This window comes from Talpa europaea (genome assembly GCF_964194135.1).
Source record: "Talpa europaea genome assembly, chromosome: 7".
Taxonomy (NCBI): domain Eukaryota; kingdom Metazoa; phylum Chordata; class Mammalia; order Eulipotyphla; family Talpidae; genus Talpa; species Talpa europaea.
The window spans coordinates 47,573,641-47,591,042 of NC_140074.1; the positions used below are offsets into that span (position 1 = coordinate 47,573,641).

The window sequence follows — 17,402 nt, forward strand, 5'->3', positions numbered from 1 at the left end:
CAGTGGCAGAACCCAGTAAACAGCAATATAAGAACCACGAACCCTGGAGATAACAACCGTGGCCAAGTCCCTGCTGCCAGTGGCCTTGACACTTTTCACCTGGCATTTCTTGCTGTATCTTAGCAGGTATCAAAAATCTAATCATGTCAAAAATTTCACTCATTCTACAAGTTCTTTAAGGCTTATCAAACTCTTCACAACTTAATGTGGATGAGCCTCAGGTCATATATTCATGCATCCTAAACTTTCAGACACGTGGTACAAGAAGCCAGTCCCCTAAAATACGGCATGCTGTCACATCCTCACACTGCACACAAACTATTCCCTCCTGCCTAGAAGAGCACCACCCCCCTACTAGGTGCAGGCTACTTCTTCCCTACTTTCCTGGCCTGCACAACCTCCCAGGCAGGATGAGTCCTTTCCAGGGCCCAGGCTCATCCTTATAAATCTCAGGATGGCATGGATCACACTGTGAACTACTGCAAGTGGTTACACTTCTCACTCTGGAGTTCTTTAAGAACAGGTGGGATGAATTCAACAGTGAGCCTACAGCTGCCACTCAGTAAACATATCTGAATCCCTTAAGTTGTCTACTGCTACCTAATCACTTACAAATTGAGGCAGAAAAGGTTGCTCTGGCAAGGAAGTAAGCTATGTTAAGAAGGTGAAGCGTCCTTTGACTACATGTGTTATGCCTGCCCACTTATCCCAAGGAATTCCTAGGAGTTGCACCAAATGTTGCTCAGAGAAGGGATCAACTTTCCCAAGGCGGATAAGCTCCCTAGAGAGCCCATCTGGAGCAAAACAAAAGGCACTAAAAGCAATCACAGAAAGAGTGAAATTGATGCACCTTCCTGAGACAGCAGGACCCTTCCTGAGCAAGTGCCACAGATGTGGCCCCACGGCACATGTAGCCAGCTCAGCCCTGTGTCCTCACACTAGAAAGCATACAGCAAAGTATAAGAAGTGAAGAGAAGTAAGTTAGCATTTCAGTGTAGTCATTAATAAGACTATATGTAACTTATTTGGGCCACAGTTCCCTATTTTTACAATGTACCCTGACAAAACTTACCCGAAAAACATGAAGGCAAAGGTTTGGACTAAATGAAGTTATGTGGGAAAGCACTTCCAGAAGAGTATAAAGCACAATACAGATGCAACCTGTGGTTCCCAGGCTATAGGAGCCTCTGTTATTTAGAGAAGAGGGGAAGGAGTTTGAGAAAGGGTAACCGTCCCACTCAGAGTCAAGACTCCAGTTCAGAAAAGCCTCAGCTCAGTGATCAGCAAAGCCTTTGGGACAATGAGGGCCAATCAGGATGGAGACACAGGCTTAAACAAAACAAGGAGCAGAGGGCAGGGCAAAGTCATCAGGGCTTCACAGCGCCCTGGGGATGGAGACCTGGAGGGCATCTGGCTCATTTTAAGATAGATGAGAATAATGTGAGCGAACATTGTGGAGGAGACTCTTAGTCTCAAGAACTGAAACAGGAGCTGCAGGCTGCAGCCACCATAGGGCATGAATGGGTTTAAAAACCAGCCTCACAGCAACAGCCTGGCTCAGGGACAAGCACGCACCCCTGGCCAGCAGCAGCTTCCCTGAGTGCACAGTCAAGGGGCCTGCCCTGGCCTCACAGTGGTTCAGGTCTGGAAGCACAGGCCAGGGTATCCCTTTTGATACGACACCAGACTGAAAACACAGCGAGGTGCCTGAAGTTTAACCAGCACCCACCAGACAGCTGAAAGTATAAACAGGACTATCAGGCTGGAAAGGCAGGGGGTATAAGCTGAGGGGGTGAGAGAGCTAAGATTCATTCAAAATCAGATCCTTGGATACAGACTCATCAAGACCTTCCAGAAAAACCTTTGAGGACAGACTCATCAAGAAGACTCATCTGGACTTCTGGGAAGAATTTTATTGATCTCTGCATAAACTGCAGCCTAAAGCTGCCCCGTCCTCCAGCCCTGCCTCTGACGTCACCAGATGATGGGCACCATCAGCCTGGGTCCAGCTCCCTGAGAGCTGCTACTGCTTCTGACCCTCTGCACCACCTCCTGGGTGCTGTGACTTCTAGTGCTGTCCAGTATGGTGTCGTCCAGTACCAGTGTCTGGCACTGGCCAGCCCCATCTTTGAATAGGTGTTGCTGGTCGTGCTGCCACCTTAGCAGCACCGCACCGCCAGCTGCAGGAACTCGTGGAAGGGATGGCGCCACTTTGAATGAGCGGCCTTTATTTGGGATTACAAGACAGTATCCAGGGTGAGACAGGCGGCCACTTAGAAACCCTTTCCTTTTCCTAATTGCCTGTTTGTTAATAACCTCCATTGTTGTGCCCTGAGCCCCAGTCTTGGCATATTTAAGTTTATCCTATTTCAGAACTAGTATAGTGAAGGTGGTGGCTGGGGGATCATGATGTGGGGTCACCAGAAAATCACAGTCTAACATTTCAGGAAAAGAAAATAGGACCTCAAGTACCTAATTCATGTACTTGTAATAAAAATCTCCTTCTTTATCAAGGTAATGAACTTTACCTTTAACATGATTAAGGTCTGTCTGTACATCTAACCTATAACATCAAGAAAATCCTTTACTTCTTTAGCAGGGTTGTTTCAATTTAGTATTCTGGGATTCTCCCAATAGCAAATATGCAGGTCAGGGTGCAACTCCTACTCTATTTGCAAACAGCATTTCTACATTAATGGAAGTCTTTAGTAACAAATTACAAGCTGGGGATTTCAAAGTATTAAGAGGAAACTTTTTGCTTCCTTTTTTAGTTGAGTACACTGTTATTCTAATTTTTTTTTTAATAAATGCAGAACTTCTTAAAATGGACATCAGAGAAAAAACTACAAGACAGATAATACAAGAAGAGATGGCCTACTTGATAAGCTAGAAAGTTCTCTGGCTAAAAGTCAGCATTTATGATTCTGAATTCTAGGCCCTATTTCCTCCAAAAGTTAAATGTTTCCAAACCTGCAAATGTAAATGTGTTAGGGGCAGCAGCAAGGCTCCTGTGCAGGAAAAAAAAATAAACCAAGAGATTTCAGGCTAAAAAGTAAAACAAAGAGAAATTTAAAATACCGCTATTTCAAGACTCAATTCAAAAGTCCCAGCAAAGGAAAAAAACACTCCAGGCGAACATATTATGAGAGCAAGAAGTATACAAATTACACTATGTATTATTATAAACTGAAAGCCATTTCTGTAAACGGGAAGAACACAGAGAATGACAGGGAGGGACAACTGTCCAGCTGCTGAACATAACTCCTAACAAAACAAAGGGCCTCACACCTCCTTGTAATCTCAATAAATTAGCTACAAGTTCCCAGATGACCAGAGGGCAGAAAAACAGAAGTTAAACTGAAACACACACAATGATAGTAAGGCACAAAGTAGGCATGTCACTCTACAGCTTGTAACAGATCAAAAACAATCCAGCATAGTAAAAAGAGGACAGAATTAATTTTCTAATCCACTAAATAAACCAGCTGTGGAATCTAGAAATGGTCAACAAAGGAACAGAAGCAAGATCAGGAACAGAAACAGTGGGGGAGGGGGGAAGGAACTGGCCCCTGGACTGGCTAGAAGCAGGGATGGTCTCTATTCACCACTCAACCGTTTTCCTTAAGAGGCAATTTTACCCCAAATGTAGTTAAGATCTTCTTTCCCTTAGGCTCCAACTCCCAAAAGGTACTTTAAGGATTTATTTAAATACTAAACAAGTGGGTGGATGATTTCTCAATTACATATCTGGCATTAAAACACAGGGTGAAGGAACCTGGAGCTAACCTGGAATCTTAAACCAAGCTATTATTAGTCTGAATTATCACTGACCTCTAGGTACTGGTGTACAGAGCAGGTAGAACACAGTCCCCAAGGACTTATGAGAGGACAGCAGCGCCACAGGCCAGGGACAAATCTGGGGGGCAGGGGGGAGAGGGTTGGGAGGGTGTGAGGCAGGACAGAGACATGTCAACCTGACTCAACTTCAGGATTTCTCTTACCAGTGCATTCCCCAGAGATCAGGAGAATTAATTTCCTAAAACTAGGCATGAATTCAAGTTGTGGGCCAAACAATACCCATTAATTCTCACCTTAAGGGTCTGAAAACCAGTCAGGGTTCCTTCTGCAAGAATACTACTGACTGAACTCTGAAATGCAGAATGTGAATCTCCTTTGGAAAGGCTGACTCCCAGGGTCTCACACGACCCTGTGCTGACCCTCCATCTAATCAAGGCAGCAAACATTTGTCTATTACACACACACACACACACACACACACACACACACACACACACACGGTTATAACTCAGGGTCAAAGTGTGAAAAATGTCATAAAATGTTACAACGTGCCCCTGGGGAGAGATCATATAGGGGAGGCATCAGCAAAGGCTTCTCAAAGATTGCAGCCACCAAGGTGGTCTCTGAAGGACAGGGAAACTGCCACAGAAAGGGGTAAGATGGGAAGCTGCTTCAGGCAGCAGGAGGAGGAATCCTCAAGGAAGTTATTCCAACTGGCCAGAGCACAAAATGCAAAAACATAGAACATTAGACTAGAAAAGCAAGTTGGGGCGATATTAGTGCGTGCCCCATCAGGTGGTTTATTTTATGCAGTATCAGAGCTGAGGCAAGAAAAAAAAAAAGGACTGAATCAGGTAGGTGTTATATAAAGGGGAAAACTCATCTAGCTCTTATGGACAAAAGCGGGTATGAAAAAAGTGAGGGTTTTAACAAATAAGAAGACTAGACAAAAATAGGGAGGAAGAACCAAAGGCTAAAGTTTGGACTCAAATGTTAGAGAAAATGGTGACGATGCCTTTAGTGAAGACAAATGTTAGGAAAGACTGGTGTGGAGCCAGGGCGACAAGAATGACCAGATGGGCTGGGAAACCCTACTGAGATCTTAGCATAGTCATCTTGTTCCATATTCCATTTTGAAAAAAAACAAGGTAAGACCACAAGGCCTTTGCTTATGCTGGTTTTGTAACAGGGTGGTCCCCAGGAAAGGGGGAGGTTCCCTGCCCCACCCAAGGGAGGGTGGAGCTGAGCAGGAAGAGGAGAAGCTGCAGAAGAGACTGAGGAAGGAAGCAGGATGGAGCCAGGAGACCTGGAAGAGGCGCATGGAGCCTAGAGACACGTGAAGAAACTGCGCTTGTCTTTTGGTCGTGGACTGGGTGACACAGATGTGGGTGAGACCCGTGGGGAGGTGACCATGGCAGCTTTTATCTTGATGTTGATTTTGCTCTTTTCCTTCCGGACTTGTCCGGTTGTTTGTGACCCTTTTCTGTGGGTCCCCACTGGAAGATGCTTTAGACTTTGGGGCCTTGTTCTGGGCTGATCCCATTTGGATGGAGTTTTACCCACGAGGGGACGGGTAACTTTGGGTGCTTCATTTAGAAACTAGACTCTTTGCCTTACCTGTATTGTTTCCTAGTTTTATTAAAGTTCCTTCCCATTAAAGTCTCCTATGTTTTGTGTTGATGCAGCGGATGGCAGAACCCATTTAGAATAGGCAGGTTTGCGGGGTTTGGGCTGCCCCTCTCCCTGTCCTGTAACAGTTCCTCTGCTAGAGGGTTTATGTGCTGATTCTAATGTAGCTCAGAAAACACTTCTTAGAATCCTTCCTTGGCCCTCCCAGACAGGATCAGAACATCACATGCTTTCATAGAGTTCTTCTCTGTCATCATCCTTATCTCAATTACACTCATCCATTTACTTTCGTGATCTTTAACTTAATATTGTCTCTCCATCACCAGGCTGTGAGCTCCTAATAGAATCCTCTATGTCTATACAGCAGGTTTCTATAAAATATGTGAAAGAAAAAATAGACTGTCTAGACCGGAGTGAGCAGAGTGTGTGGGAATCTAAAATTACAGCCTACAAGGGAGGGCAGAAGCAATGGACATAATCAGCCGGAAGAGAAGCCCTGTGGCGAGATGGTGGTCTCCAAATATCTGAAGAGTTGCTGTTGAGTGTGATGGATTAATAGCTCACTGTGTGTTCCCAGGGGGTAAGCAAGGCCCAGGATTGATGAGCAAAAGTTCCAGGGAGACAGCTCTCAGCTCAAGGCTGGAAGTTTTCACACAACCAGGGAAAATGAATTGTTCCAGGCAGGAGCAGTCCCGTCACTAGACATGCTAGGTCAGAAGTGGGTGCACAGCTATTCGGTAAAGCTGTCATAGGAGCCTTGAACCCCAGATGAGCATTTACACTGCAGGCACTTTTAAAGACCCTATAGTCCTAACTGCACTCTTCCGGCAGCTGCTCTCCTAGCAGGCACTTGTTCATTTACATATGAAAACCCCTCAGTGCAGGCAGCTCAGAGCATACAGTCTCTTCCACTAGCAAGGGCCCACCTTCTCCCTCTGCCTGTGGGCTTATCCTTTCCCATACATCCTTCAGCACCTCGGCCTCACCCCGAAAGCCTGCCCCTTCCTCCCTTTTGTTACTCCTAACAAGCTTGTTTGTCACCCCCTGCTCTGCTTCACATCACTTGTCACCGTTAATCAAAGAGTTAATTTTTCTTGTTTAATATTCCCCTGTCCCTGCACCACTACCCCTCCCCGGCAGGAAAGATGAAGAAGGGTCTTTCCTGGAGAACACCCTGTCACAGGCACAAAGTCCACACGCAGTTCTCACTCCATGCATCAACAGCCATCCCTCCTCCCCACCCACATAACACCCCAGTTGCGTTTCTCAGAGGATGACTTTTGTCTTTACCACCTTGTTCACCCTGCCGTGGACATACTGGTGACAACACCAGTTCTCTTACGGCTGCTCTAAGTGTTCTGCGAATGTTTGCCACTCTCTGCAGTGAGGTGAGCTCATCCACTGAGAGTGAGCGGAGAAACACAGAGCACTGGGCAGAGTGAGTTCATGACTGCTGACTGTTGTAATAAAAAAGTGGGATTTGAATTTTGCATCATTTTCCCCTGTCCCTCTGTTATAATAAGAGCATTAATTTTTGACATATTGGGGAAAAACAGGTCCATCATCCCCTTGGAGAAGCACCACCCAGGGCAGGACAACTTTTCTAAATGAAAAGAACACCAAGTCCTCTCCTGTCATGCTAATTAATCCATTAACATAGGGGAGTAAGTAAGACTGCATGGCCCAGTCCCAGCAAGGATGGGGAAGTTCATTTTTCCCTCTGACAGTAATTCATTCCATCGCCCTCACGTAATGGGGCTCACCTCAAACTTGAGAGAGAGGAATCCTAAAAAACAAATTTTAATGTTCCAGAGAGCAGCGACTGCTCTGATTCACGGAACAAGAGCTATTTTGACTCCCAGCACCCTCCCAGCTGGGAGTCTCACCATTTTGCTGCCAAGCCCACTGTCCTGGCCCTGGGGCTCATCCTAGCCTACCTTAGGCAGCTGTGAACACAAAAACTCCAAAGTGCTCACACGCCAAGGACATGAATATTTTGGCTCCACAAACTATGACCCTAGTAACTGTCTTTCACTCAAGACTTCAACTTTGTGTCTGCTCAGATATTATCACACATTACGAGCACACACATTTGTAAGGAATGGAATGTTACATAACCCAACCCCGCATCCTGATCTTCAAGACTAGTGCTGTGTTCACGGCTTCGCTGACCTCTCCCATCTGCCTCACCTATCACATTCAAGGCGAAGTCCTGGCAGCTGGACACACCCCCAAACCCCTGGCTCTCAAACTGGTTCCCCCTAACGGTCAATGGTCAGTTGAATTTGACCTTATTTGACTATTATGTCCTTGAAGACTCATCAGTTACTGTTATTAGTCTCTTACCAGAGCATTACTGATTTGTTCTTTTATCCACTCATCAGTCAGCAGGACACACAAGGACTAACCTGCCAGCAACAGCAGATAAGAAATAGCCAAAGCACGCTGGAGCAGCCCGGACTGGAGACAGAGGGACTTGCCCCAGAAAACACACAACACATTGTTCATGGATTTTCAATCAGAAGAGATACCAGCTGAGCGAGTATGTGCAACACTGTCCTGACCCAGTCCCGCTCTTCCCCGGGCCTACATGTCACCTCAGTTCTTAATGTCTCTATTTCCTAGTTGAGATAACAGCCTCGTTTCCTCATGAATCAAATTATGATGGAACCAATATTAATAATGCATCGAAAGTGGAGCGATGGGAATGTGCTCTCCTAAAAGCAGGTGATGCGGTAAGGAATCTCATTTCTCTTCACGTGGGTTGATTTGAAACAAGGCTCCAGTCAAAACCACACAAGAAATGACCAGATAATTGAATGGATCACTCAAAATAATGCAATAACACAAGCAACTCATAAAGAAGCTAAAAGCAACCACATGACTGTAGAGGACAAAACAAAATAAAACTGTAAGGCCTACGACATGTACCTCTAATTAGTGGCAAGGAAGAGTATCTGCTGGGAATTCTGCTTTCACAAAAACTGAGATCTTTACCAATTCCCTGAAATCATGTTTCTAATTAGTACCATCACGGAAAACAAGTGCTCTGAAGTGACCCTGGAAGAATAACTGACAGGGTTTTTCAAATTCTGAATGCTCTTTTCCCCTTTCCCCTGGTCTTTCTCACTTCCCCACAAGGCCACTTCGCTGCCTGTAATTCTGAACCTCTCAGGATAATGCACTCATCAAAATTTCCCTTGGGGGTCAACTTAGGATGTTGGCATCTCCCCCCCAAATCTGCCCCTCACCCAACTCCCATTTCCACTAATACAAGGAAAAGGTGGCATGAAGCTGGGTAGATAACAACACATTTCAAATTTCTAAGATTTCTGACAGAGCTCGCCGTCCCTCGCACAGCACCGCTGAAAACCTCAAGGTGCTACCCTCTTAAACAGGTGGCAAACCAGAGCAACTTTCTGGAGGGTCAAACAAGGAGGGTCTACCACCTCCAGTTCTTGCCTCTCTCTTTGTGCCTACCTCCAGCGGCTTCTATCCAGAAATAACTAAAAGCATGAGATCACCCACAGTGAGAAGACAGAGGCATGACACCTACAAGGGGCCTATTTATAGAAAGTGTTAACACTCCTCAAGAAAAGACACTAGACATCTCCTTGGAAACGCCCAAGCCTGTGCTCCCTTTGGAATTCTAGTCTGCTGATACTGGTGAAAACCACGGTGTTAGAGGTACTTACGGTTTCCCACCAGGGATTCCTGCCAAGTTTGGAGGGATCGTAGGTACTCTCATGTGAGGGGGAGGATCAAACCCAACCTGGAAACAAAACAAGGCATCGTGAACTCAGTGTACGCAAGGGAAGTGCTTTACGAACATCTACATGACATTTCATCAGAAACGTATAGCCCCCAGAAGCAAAATTAACAGGAACAGGAGGCAGAGTTCTTTGCTGGGGGCTGTGCTAGTGTGGCAGTAGAGCTGGCAGTATCTCTGGCCTCTCCCCTATAAGTGCTAAGAGCAGCCCCCAGCTGTGAAAATCACGTCTCCATATATCGCCAAACTTCACGAGGGGACAAGATTGCCCTCAATTTCATATCACTGATCTAAGGAGACACTTGAGGATGCAGACATAGATTCTTTGTTTTCTGCACCCTGATGACCTCATCAAGTCCCTCAGCTGCCCAATTTGCTTGAAACTCTCTTGCCCTCCACTGCACTTTCAACCAGTGCCACATAAGGGAAAAAAGACAATGAACTTTAGCATCACCTCAAACAACCGGAGATGATGTTGTTTGAAGAGGGGAGAAATGCATGTGATATATGTCAAACAGCCCACAGAAATGATACAGGAACATCTATTTGCAATGGGTGATGACGGATTCCTTTTTCCAGTTGCAATCAATGATTACACAGTTTTACCCTTCCCATGCAATTTTCTATCCTTCTGGTCAAAAATGAGGCAATTTGCACAGTGCGGAAGGCTGGGCAAAGACACCCACCCCAAAGTTTCACAGCCCTTTGGTCTTTCTGCCTGTCAGCTGAGTCACTTCTGACACCTAAGCCACGCTATTGGGTCTGAGGAACCATGCAGGCACAGAAAGAGAAAGTTACGCCTTCTCAAATATTTTTTCCTAAGAATTAAAGAGAAAAAAAAAAGCACTCAAGAAAACGAATGAAAAGGCTTCTGTGAGCTACTTGACTCATTTCATCGCCTTCCAAAAAAAAAAATCTACTTTGGTGGGAGAAAACCAGATGTCCCCTGAACCGCCGAAGCAGCTCCTAAACACTGCCTTTTTCATCCACAAAACAGTAATACAAAAAGCGTTTGACGCTGACTTAATGAAGCAGCATGTTGAAAAAGGCAGTGTGGTGGGAACACAGGGCCTTTGTTCCGGCCCCGCCCACAGCTCGGCTCCTTGGGGGGCCACCCCTTCCAGCCCACTGAGCCAGGCACCTACCATCGGGGACCGCCCGTAGGCCACAACGGCGGCGGCGGCCGCAGCAGCGCTCATTTGAGGGGACATGTTGTGCAGGCTGGCGTAGGCGGCACCAGGGCTGGTCAGCTCCCCATTCATGCCGGCATGGGGTACCATCCCGAAGGGTGCGGGGTACGGGCCGGGCACCGCCAGGGGCGTCCTCAGGCCGGCTGCTGCAAGGAAACACAAACCCTCTTGACTCAGCTGGTTACTCAGCCTGACCAACCCAGCCTGACCAACCACCCCAGGGTCATTTTTTTGGTGCCATTTGACAGAGGAGGAGGGAAGCCCAGGGACGGCCGGGGACGTCACCTCCAATTTATACATAGGATCCCTTCCTGCCACCAGAGATAAATTCATCTCAGGGAAGAAAAGACCTCAGAGAAGCACTGCCCTGGCATCTCCTCGTTGGCACACCTGGCAGCACTGGGAAACCAGGGGAATCAAGGAGCGTGGCCACAGCCAGTTCACAGAGGACCAACCGAGGCACCGGCACTACCTGTCTGCCTGACGATCTCAAAAAGAGGCTTTTTTGAGTGAATCTAGGATTTCTCTTTCAGTCTCAATTTGGCATTCTCTGATACCAATTCCCAACAAAAACCTGATCCTGGATTTATGTAAAGCAAGCACAGGTTTAAGAGGAATATCCTCATGCCTATTTTCAGTGAGGACAGAGTGTTCCTTTCTTTCCCTTTACCAATGAGGAATTAAAAATTTAAAGTTATGAGCTTATTCGTGGGCTGGAGTCTCAGTGAAACCCTCCCAATTTCTACTGACGGAGAGACCACCGATTCCTGAGGGAGCTACCAGCACAAAACAGTTGACTAAAGTACGCAAGAAGCACACTGGGCTGGTCAGGCCGCCGTCTTGGTCAATATTAGCAAACTCAGACACACAATGATAGTTTGGTAAGGAGCTTACATTCAGAATAATTATCAGGAACTTTATTGAAGTCCTGAGGATTTGGATTATTTGGAAATAAAAGAAAAGCCAAATGTAAACAGTGGGAGACCGAACAGGGTGCAGCTGCTGAAACCCAAGGGCAACATCTGTTTCTTATCATGGCTTTTCAGAGATAAGGAGGAGGGAGGCAAGCAGTAAGCGCATTTCATATTCATGGGGAAATTGCGTCATGAGATGAACAGAGAATGAGTCAAGCCGGGAAAGGGAAAAGGCAAACGAAGCACAATGAGAGGGGACACTCTACCCGCTTGGTTCACGAGGGGGTCCATGGCTGGAGGCTTGCCGAGCCCTGGACGGAGGCCTGGAGTCGCACTGGTGCCCGGCGTTGGCATGTCGCTCCGAGGCGTCGGTGTGCTGGATTTCAGAACAGGCGTGCTGGCTTTTTCATGCTGGTATCATTAAACAAATTAAATGAGTATTATTTTTAATCCAAGCCATATTACACAATTTATCACAACAGCAGCTGGGACACTGGGCACCTTCTAGCTACTCCCTCAGCCAATTTTCATAAATCCACACAATGTTGACAGCATTAACTTGTGAGCGAGAAATGTTGACCTTTCCTCTTACTGCCAGAATTAAAACTCCAGCTAGAGACAGAGAACATGATCACACTTCTTCCTCCGCAGATTTTATTTTAAAAAGTATTTTTCCATCAGCCTTATGGACTTTGGATCTATGCCAAGGTAAGAGCGATGACTACCCAGAGAAAAGTTACCGGTCACTCAGAAACAACTGTCACCAGGAAGGTCTGGGGGAAGATCCTTTTCTAACCCTATCTTTCAGTAGCAGTGGGACTGAGACTAATGGTGAGATATCATGGGACCATCAATTTGATTATGGGAAGCAAACCAGGGTCTCAGAGGCAAAAGTCCTAGGACAGTCCCATCATTTTGTTTGAGAGATGTGCCTAAAACAGTTGTAACTCTTTGGAGTGTCACCAACCACTTGCTTTCATAACCAGCATGGACCTACCAGTGCCGGGACCTTTGAGAGTCATGACAGTATCAGGTTTCCAGGGCACCTTTTTCTGCTTCTCAACCTTTCGTGTCCTTTAAATCATGGCCTGAGCAGAGCTACGGGGTAGCAAAGAACATGGGCTAGAAGGAGACCCCAGCTCTTTTGGGTCTTGATCTGATGAGCTGTATAAACTTGTTAAGTTACTTGAAATTTCTGCCCCATCAGTTAAATGATAAATAATGTCGATGTGGCCTGCTTAAGAATTAACTGCAGGATTCCTATGGCTTGATTATTGCAAGTTATGAGATGATACTTCTACAATGTTTGTTGAATGACTATAAGCATAAGAGGGCTCTGAGGCACCACCCTCACTCCATCAGTTCGAGGCTTCTCCGGGTGCTGCCCTATACACATCGCCATTCTGACCACCAGCCCAGTCACAACACTCTAAGATAGGACATCCTAAAAACAGATAAAATGGCCAACTTAAGAAAAGAGGACTTCTCAGTACCCAAGAAGTTTCAACTGCTTGCTAACTGGCAACTTCAGGGAGCCTGTGCCAGGAACATGTTCTCCAATTAAGAATGCAAAGGACACGGAAGCTTGTTTTTCTCTCTAATTGGACCCAACACAGACAATTGAGGGGGACAAAGTAAACACTGGATGGGGACAAAGAGCAGAAAGATGAGCTTCACTTTTAAACACTTAAAAATGTAACAGTCATGGGCCTACCTGGTGGCGCAAGGGGTTGAGCACCACACTGTGAAGCAATTTGCAGCCTCTGCATCACGAGTTCGATCCCCTTCCGGGCAGGGAGCAACCCACATGGTGCAGCAGACCTCTCCTGTCTCACCCGCTGTGGCCCTCAGCAGTGTATTTCGGTCTTTCTGCCTGTTCTGTTCCCCACTCTGCTTCTGGTGAATCCTCTCACCCCCCCCCCATATCTCTGGCCTGAACCCCGGCTCTTGTACGCATAAATAAATACATCTTTAAAAAATATATATAACTGGGCCTCCCTGGTGGCGCAGCGGTTGAGCACTGGGTTGCGAAGCTGCCCGCAGCCTCTGCAGCGCCGGTTCAATCCCTGGCTGCTCCCCGGCCTCCGGAGGAGGGTCCCACATGACGCGCAGACCTCTCCTGTCGCCCGCTGCTCCCCTCAGCAGTGTACCTCGGTCCTTCTGCCTGCTCTGCTCCCCGCTCTGGCTCTGGTGAATTCTCTCACCCTCCTGCGCTTCTGACTGTACCCAGTGCTTGTATAAATAAATAAAATCTTTAAAAAAAAAAATATATATATATAGATATATAACACTCAATCAATAAAGATGCCACATTTTAAATACACTGGGGTCCCCTGGTTCACAAAGAAAAATAAACTGCTAAAAAGGCATGCGACTGGACTGATCACCTACCAAGCTCATTTCTTTGGATTTCAAAGAAGTGGAACTTCCTGAGGAGGCTGTGGAAGCTGGGCTGCTGGAAGCGTCTTTCTTTAGCAGACGGTTTTTGTCGATTCCATTTTCCCTGGGTGAGTGGGCGGGGCTTGCGCGAGGTGAAGAAGGGTCCTCAACAAACAGAAGCAAAGTTTTCATGATTTCACAGTAATGGATGGAACTTTCTTTTCCACACTCTACTTCGACACTCATTCTTCACATAAAAGGAGAATGCTGGAAAATTCTTTAGGTTTGGGGGGTGTGCACCCTAATAACCTTTTTATAATTAATAGGATGGCGCTTACAAACACAACCATGAAAACATAGAGAAAAAAAAAATGAGGTACACATACTTCCTCATGCTCAAACACTTTGCCGAGAATGCATGGGAAGGGAGCACCACACACCCAAATTAGGAATCCAAACTGCGTAAAAAAGCAAAACTTTTTGTAAGAAATAAAAGTTCATGCCAGTCAGATGATTACTGTTTCATCTATGAGCAGCATCTAGTTCTTAATGTACAAAGTTCAAGAGATGGAAACACAGGGATTCACAGGTCACAAGTCACTCTAAGAATAAAGTCTAATAAAGAGAACAGTTACCTCATTAGACACATCCACAACTAGGTTATCATCACTTTTGTCACCATCGCTGTCCTGGATAAAAGAAATTTTAACGCCATTTATTGAAGGGTTTGAAGCCCAGTGAGATTTCTATATTTCTTCAGAGAAGACTGAAAAGTACCAACAGGGACATGTCTACGTGCTCTCTCAGATCGCAGCCTTAGGAACTAAATTTTCTCCCCCTTCTCATCTAACCTGGGTTACACAATCCCCACAGAACTTCTGTTGCAGCAGCATAAGGGTTACACAACCACAATTTGCATACAGGTAACAGCAAGTTGCAAACACATGGCGCACAGTAAGGGTTCAATAAAGGTCTGCAACAAATGAACCTCCCGGGGTATGTGAAATCCCAGTATCCTCATATCAGTTTTTTTCCTACTGGATTTCAAATTAAGGACACAACTTTATGTCACTGCTATTATATGTAGCCCCTTGATGATGGCCAACCCATCTGATGCTCACAGACAATTCGCAGTTATGGAGCAATCCCATACTTGACTTAAACTATGTTCCCGGTTACTGCAAAAAGAAATAAAACAAAGCAAAACAGGAAATTGAAAACAACAAACTAGCTACTTGCTGGGATAGAGTACCGAGAGCCAATCTCATGCTAGGAATAAACCTCCTCAACAATCAGCTTGGAATATCTGGGGAAAGGGGGAGATAGAGGGGACAACAGTATCTGGAGAGCACGAGATTTCTGCAGCAGGGCTTTTATTGTCTTTTCACAAAGCCATACAATTTGCTAATTAGATGATACATCAAGGTTGCACTCAGTTTGAAAAAGCTTCAGGCTGAAGGTGTGATCACTCCTACATCAAGGTCAGGGCAGGCTGAAAAATTCTCTTTTCTTAGCCAAAGGCCTTATGTTCTCTAGTGCAGAGTAATACAGTGGGCATTTGGAAAATGTAGGCTGTCACAATAATCCAAATTGCTGAAAAGGGTTAGGTCGCTAATTTATGATCAAAACAATCCTTTTACTGATACTGCTGTCAGTTAAAGAATACACAAATAATGTTTAAGAAATATTAGTAATAGTGCAAATAGCACCCACATTGGTATCTTTTGTGGGCCCAAGGCCAGCTGGAAAGTGAACCCTCAACTTTAAATTCAGGTCTTGTTTTTTCTAACAGTACCTAGAACATTATGTATGGGAAAAACAATTTGCTTTCTCAATCATGTGTTACTGCATTTAGTCACTGCTATAAAGGCACCGTGCACTTCACTAGCAACAACATTAAATTACAACCAATGCAGAGACTGGGCAATTCAAAGCAAAAGTCTATTGGGAAAAAAAAACAACAACCACCTTGTAATAAAAAATGAGTGCTGAAGAAAATTTGCCTTATCTTAGTAAATTACACATAAAAGTTCAAATGTTTCTAGGTAGTAAGATCCCAAGGGTGGTAGTATTGAAAAAATATAAGCACAAAGGAGTTCCCTTGTAGGCAAAAAATTATAAGATAGTAAATTTAGTGTACAAACTGAACTTGCAAAAAGTAGCAGTTTATTCCAACGGAATTGTGAAGTGAGTACTCAAACATTCTGTAATTTGAATCTGAGCTTTGTAATGGGTCTTTGTGTATACAGAAACCATCACGGTACAGTACATACCTATAAAGTATAAAGATCTAAATCTGAGGCTTTTGTCCCAGATCTTTCCAAATCATCTCAAGAAGTAGCCTTCAATCACCTATATACGAGACATGCCTAGTACAAGCAGGTAACAAAAGTTATAAGACCTATGGGTTTCACATGACTCATTACTAAATACACACAAAAGTCCTATGCAGAACAATTCAGAAATGCATTATCTGCCAATTTCCAAATTTCTTCATATCGTGGACCTTCTGACTGATTTACAGCTAGTGACATAAAAGTAACCACATGTGATATTGGCTCCAAGCAAAAGGTTATGTTCTAAAAAGGTTTGGACAAGAATGGGAGGATCCAAAACCTGGGTTCTAAGGATATGATTCTAAGTGGAGAGTGTGCAGTGACTGAACTCAAGCAAAATATTCCATCCAGGCCCTGGGTTCACAGCTTGCCTCTAAGCTCTATTGCTCACTCTCTGACCTGGGACAAATTATACAAAAGCTCTGTGCTTCAATGTCTTTACCTGTAAAATGGAGGTAATGGTACCAAATACACAAGTTTGTTTTAAGAGTTAAAATAATCTGTGTAAAAAGCACACAGTAGCTGGCACTAACCTGAGCTGTTGCTCAAGAAATGTTACTCATTATCAGCTCTAGTCTTGAGCCAGCCAAAGGAGGCAGAGGTCCAGCATGAAAGGCCCCACTTAACCTACACATCGGCCAGGCAGAAGTGGAGCTCTTCCTCTTCCTGCAGAAGCAGCAGGGAAGGGGACGAACTCCACATTCTACTCACACAGTATTCCTGAGCGTGCACCCATGCAAAAACAGACATCTGGGACACATCAGAAACGCCATGTGCAAAGTTTATGGTCCCCCGAAACAAAGCCAGAGTCAGTGGTTTTCTGGCTTGGTCTGCTCTTGAGATTTAGCTAGACACGAGACATGTCCTCACCCCATTAACCAGTCCTGTGATCTCATCTATAGGGTTTGAAAGAGATGTCTCCAACCTTTGTTCCACTTTGAACACAGACTTACACCACTAAAGTGCTCTCTGTGGAAAAGGATGAACTCTGACTTAAGGCCTAATAGAAGCCTGGATCTATTACCAAAATAGCATCCAAAAACCTACTTTTGTGACACCCGAATTCTTAACTGAGTACTTTAGCAGGACAAGTTACCGAATGTACAGGGCCCAGGATAAAATGAAAAAGCAGGCCCTTGTTCAAATACTGAGAATCCGAAGATGGTGAGAGCAGAGCTTTAAACCAAGGTGAGGCAGGGTCACTTAAGGAGCAGGACTGAGCACTGCAGAGATGGGACATCCATGGCACCTGCCCCACATGCTAGTGTCCGATCCTGTGAGCGAGTAAGGAAGAAAGCTTAAAATGGGCCTCGCAGAAGGTTCATTTACAGACCTAGAAAGAAACAAAACCCTACAATGTAGGCATCTATCCTCTTCTAATATTATT

General features: G+C 45.2%; 1 protein-coding gene across 5 annotated transcripts in view; it reads right to left on the minus strand.

Annotated features, from left to right (window-relative positions):
- Positions 1 to 17,402, minus strand: part of LOC311174047 (transducin-like enhancer protein 1) — a gene marked incomplete at its 5' end in the record, with an annotated part of 91,481 nt that overhangs the window by 13,743 nt on the left and 60,336 nt on the right. For 4 of the 5 annotated variants that reach the window (XM_084238151.1, XM_084238150.1, XM_084238148.1 and 1 more), the window contains 5 exons: positions 9,123 to 9,199; positions 10,342 to 10,532; positions 11,567 to 11,711; positions 13,692 to 13,844; positions 14,315 to 14,368. In XM_084238151.1, coding sequence (XP_084094277.1) covers positions 9,123 to 9,199; positions 10,342 to 10,532; positions 11,567 to 11,711; positions 13,692 to 13,844; positions 14,315 to 14,368 — 620 coding nt within the window. The remainder of the gene's footprint in view (positions 1 to 9,122; positions 9,200 to 10,341; positions 10,533 to 11,566; positions 11,712 to 13,691; positions 13,845 to 14,314; positions 14,369 to 17,402) is intronic. The other variant, XM_084238149.1, reaches the window with a different exon arrangement.